The 2,073-nt window shown below is 48.7% G+C and overlaps 1 protein-coding gene across 1 annotated transcript in view; it reads right to left on the minus strand.

Annotated features, from left to right (window-relative positions):
* LOC144221334 (splicing factor 3B subunit 1-like) overlaps nucleotides 1-1,138 on the minus strand; it is a 2,304-nt gene extending 1,166 nt beyond the window's left edge. The window contains exon 1 of the mRNA XM_077751839.1: nucleotides 3-1,138. Within this exon, the coding sequence (XP_077607965.1) occupies nucleotides 3-1,119 (1,117 nt within the window). The 5' untranslated portion in view covers nucleotides 1,120-1,138. The remainder of the gene's footprint in view (nucleotides 1-2) is intronic.
* Nucleotides 1,139-2,073: the final 935 nt, after the last annotated feature.

A 2,073-nucleotide genomic window follows, 5' to 3' on the forward strand; every position in this document is an offset into this window, starting at 1 on the left:
ACCTGGAGTAGGGGTAGCCATGTTCATGGCCGGTGTGCCAATAGGTGTCTTTCCAGGTGTCAGAACAGGAGTGCTTCCACCCATCTGACTAGCTGGTGTTTCATCCCAACGTGACTTTCTTTTACTGGCTCCAGGAGTTGGTGTTTCACCAATTGAATCTCCACCTCGATCTGTTCGAGGAGTCTCAGCCCATCCACTTCCATGCCCAGGAGTACCTCTTTCTGTTTTGGGGGTCTCATCCCATCTGTTTTTACGAGCACTGGAAGTTGCGCCTCCGTGGCCTGGTGTTGCATGGCCTGGGGTATCGCCACGTCCAGGAGTAGCAGCTCCTGCTGGTGTGTGGCTAGGTGTAGGATCCCATATTTTTGAGCCCGGTGTTGCTCCAGGAGTCTCACTTCCCTTCGCACGACCTGGTGTCTCATCCCATCTTAAGGAAGGGGTATGTCCAGGGGTCTCTGCTTGATCCCAACTTGATAGCTTTTTGGGAGTGGCACCAGGAGTCTGGTCAGCCGTTTGATCCCAACGCCGTTTTCGTTTTGAGGGAGGCTGGGACGCTGCCGCTCCATTGACAACTTTTAGTTCTCCAGCTTTAGCTTTTTCTGCTAGTTGTTGCCTAATTTCTCTCTCTTCTTTGGTTAAATGCTGTTCTCGCATTACATCCATGTAAGTCCTAGCATTCATTTTAGGATCAGGGGTCTTCCCTCCATCTGCAAAAGGATCAAGACGCTCTGGGGATATTATCATGGTCCGCCTGTGCTTTTTGTATTCATCTTCCCGGTCAGCAATCTTTGGAGGTCGGTGCTCAGCAAACGGATCATACTGTTCTGTTGATTGTGGTATATCATTAAGCAATGCCACAGGGGCATGATATCCTGGCTTCTTCTGACCAAGCAAACTTGTAGATGATGAGTAGTCATCGTCATCATCTTCAAGTTCAGTTGCAGCAATTGATGTTACGTATCCAGCAAATCGGCTGTCACTTCCACCATAAATTTCCTGGTCATAATAACCTGTAGAATCAAGGCCCACTCCTTGAGCTTCATCAAGAGCTGCCTTCTTGCCTTGAATTTCTCGAATCTGTGCTTCAATATCTTCGTGAGTCTTGGTGATCTTCGCCATTTTGTCCACTCGAACACACAGACGGCTCCTGTGGAGGGTTCTAATGTTGGGGTCTGTAACTGACAGTTGTTCCTGTGATTGACACAGTAGTAGCTCCCCCTTCTAGCCTCTCCTTTTGGCATCCCCAGTCCTCTTCAAAGAGGTTTCCTTTCATTAATTTTCTTAAAAATTTTTTAAATATTTTATTTATTTCTGAGAGAGAGAGACACACACACTGTGAGCAGGGGAGGGTCAGAGAGAGAGGGAGACACAGAATCTGAAGCAGGCTCCAGGCTCTGAGCTGTCAGCACAGAGCCCGACGCGGGGGCGCGAACCCACGAACCGTGAGATCATGACCTGAGCCGAAGTCGGACGCTTAACCGACTGAGCCCCCCAGGCGCCCCTTCCTTTCATTAATTTTCACAGTTCTAAGTTTTTTTTGTGGACTGTTGTGGAAAACTGGAATTCCAAATCCCACTTCTGCTGCTGCACCCAAGACACAGTGACCACTGATAAAGGCCTCCCATGTGCTTCTTGCTCACATGCAGCCTCCTGTAAGAGCAAGTGGCCTCTTCGCCATGGGTGAGCTGGGTCTGGGTAGGGATTGGCCTGCATCGCAAAGTTCAGCATCATCTCTGCTTCTGTGGTATGGGGAGGACATGGTTGTTTGGAGGAGTATGTTACTCTGCAGTGATTTCAAGTGTGCAGTAAACTTGTCACGGCAGCACAAATACTAGTTATCTCCACACTCAGATTCCCCAGCCCTCGTTTCTTTACCACAATTTGCCACTTCACACGAGATACTTTGGTACATTTTACCCCCAAACAGGGACACTCTCCTGAGAAACCAGCACATAATCCCAAATGAGGAAACCACTGCAGTTTCCACATTATAACCCAGACCACAGGCCCACTTCTACTGTCTCCACTTGCCCCACTATCTGAAATGTGTTTTCCCATTCTGATCCAGTTTTT

Source organism: Crocuta crocuta, unplaced genomic scaffold (genome assembly GCF_008692635.1).
Source record: "Crocuta crocuta isolate KB4526 unplaced genomic scaffold, BGI_CrCroc_1.0 scaffold1838, whole genome shotgun sequence".
Lineage (NCBI taxonomy): Eukaryota > Metazoa > Chordata > Mammalia > Carnivora > Hyaenidae > Crocuta > Crocuta crocuta.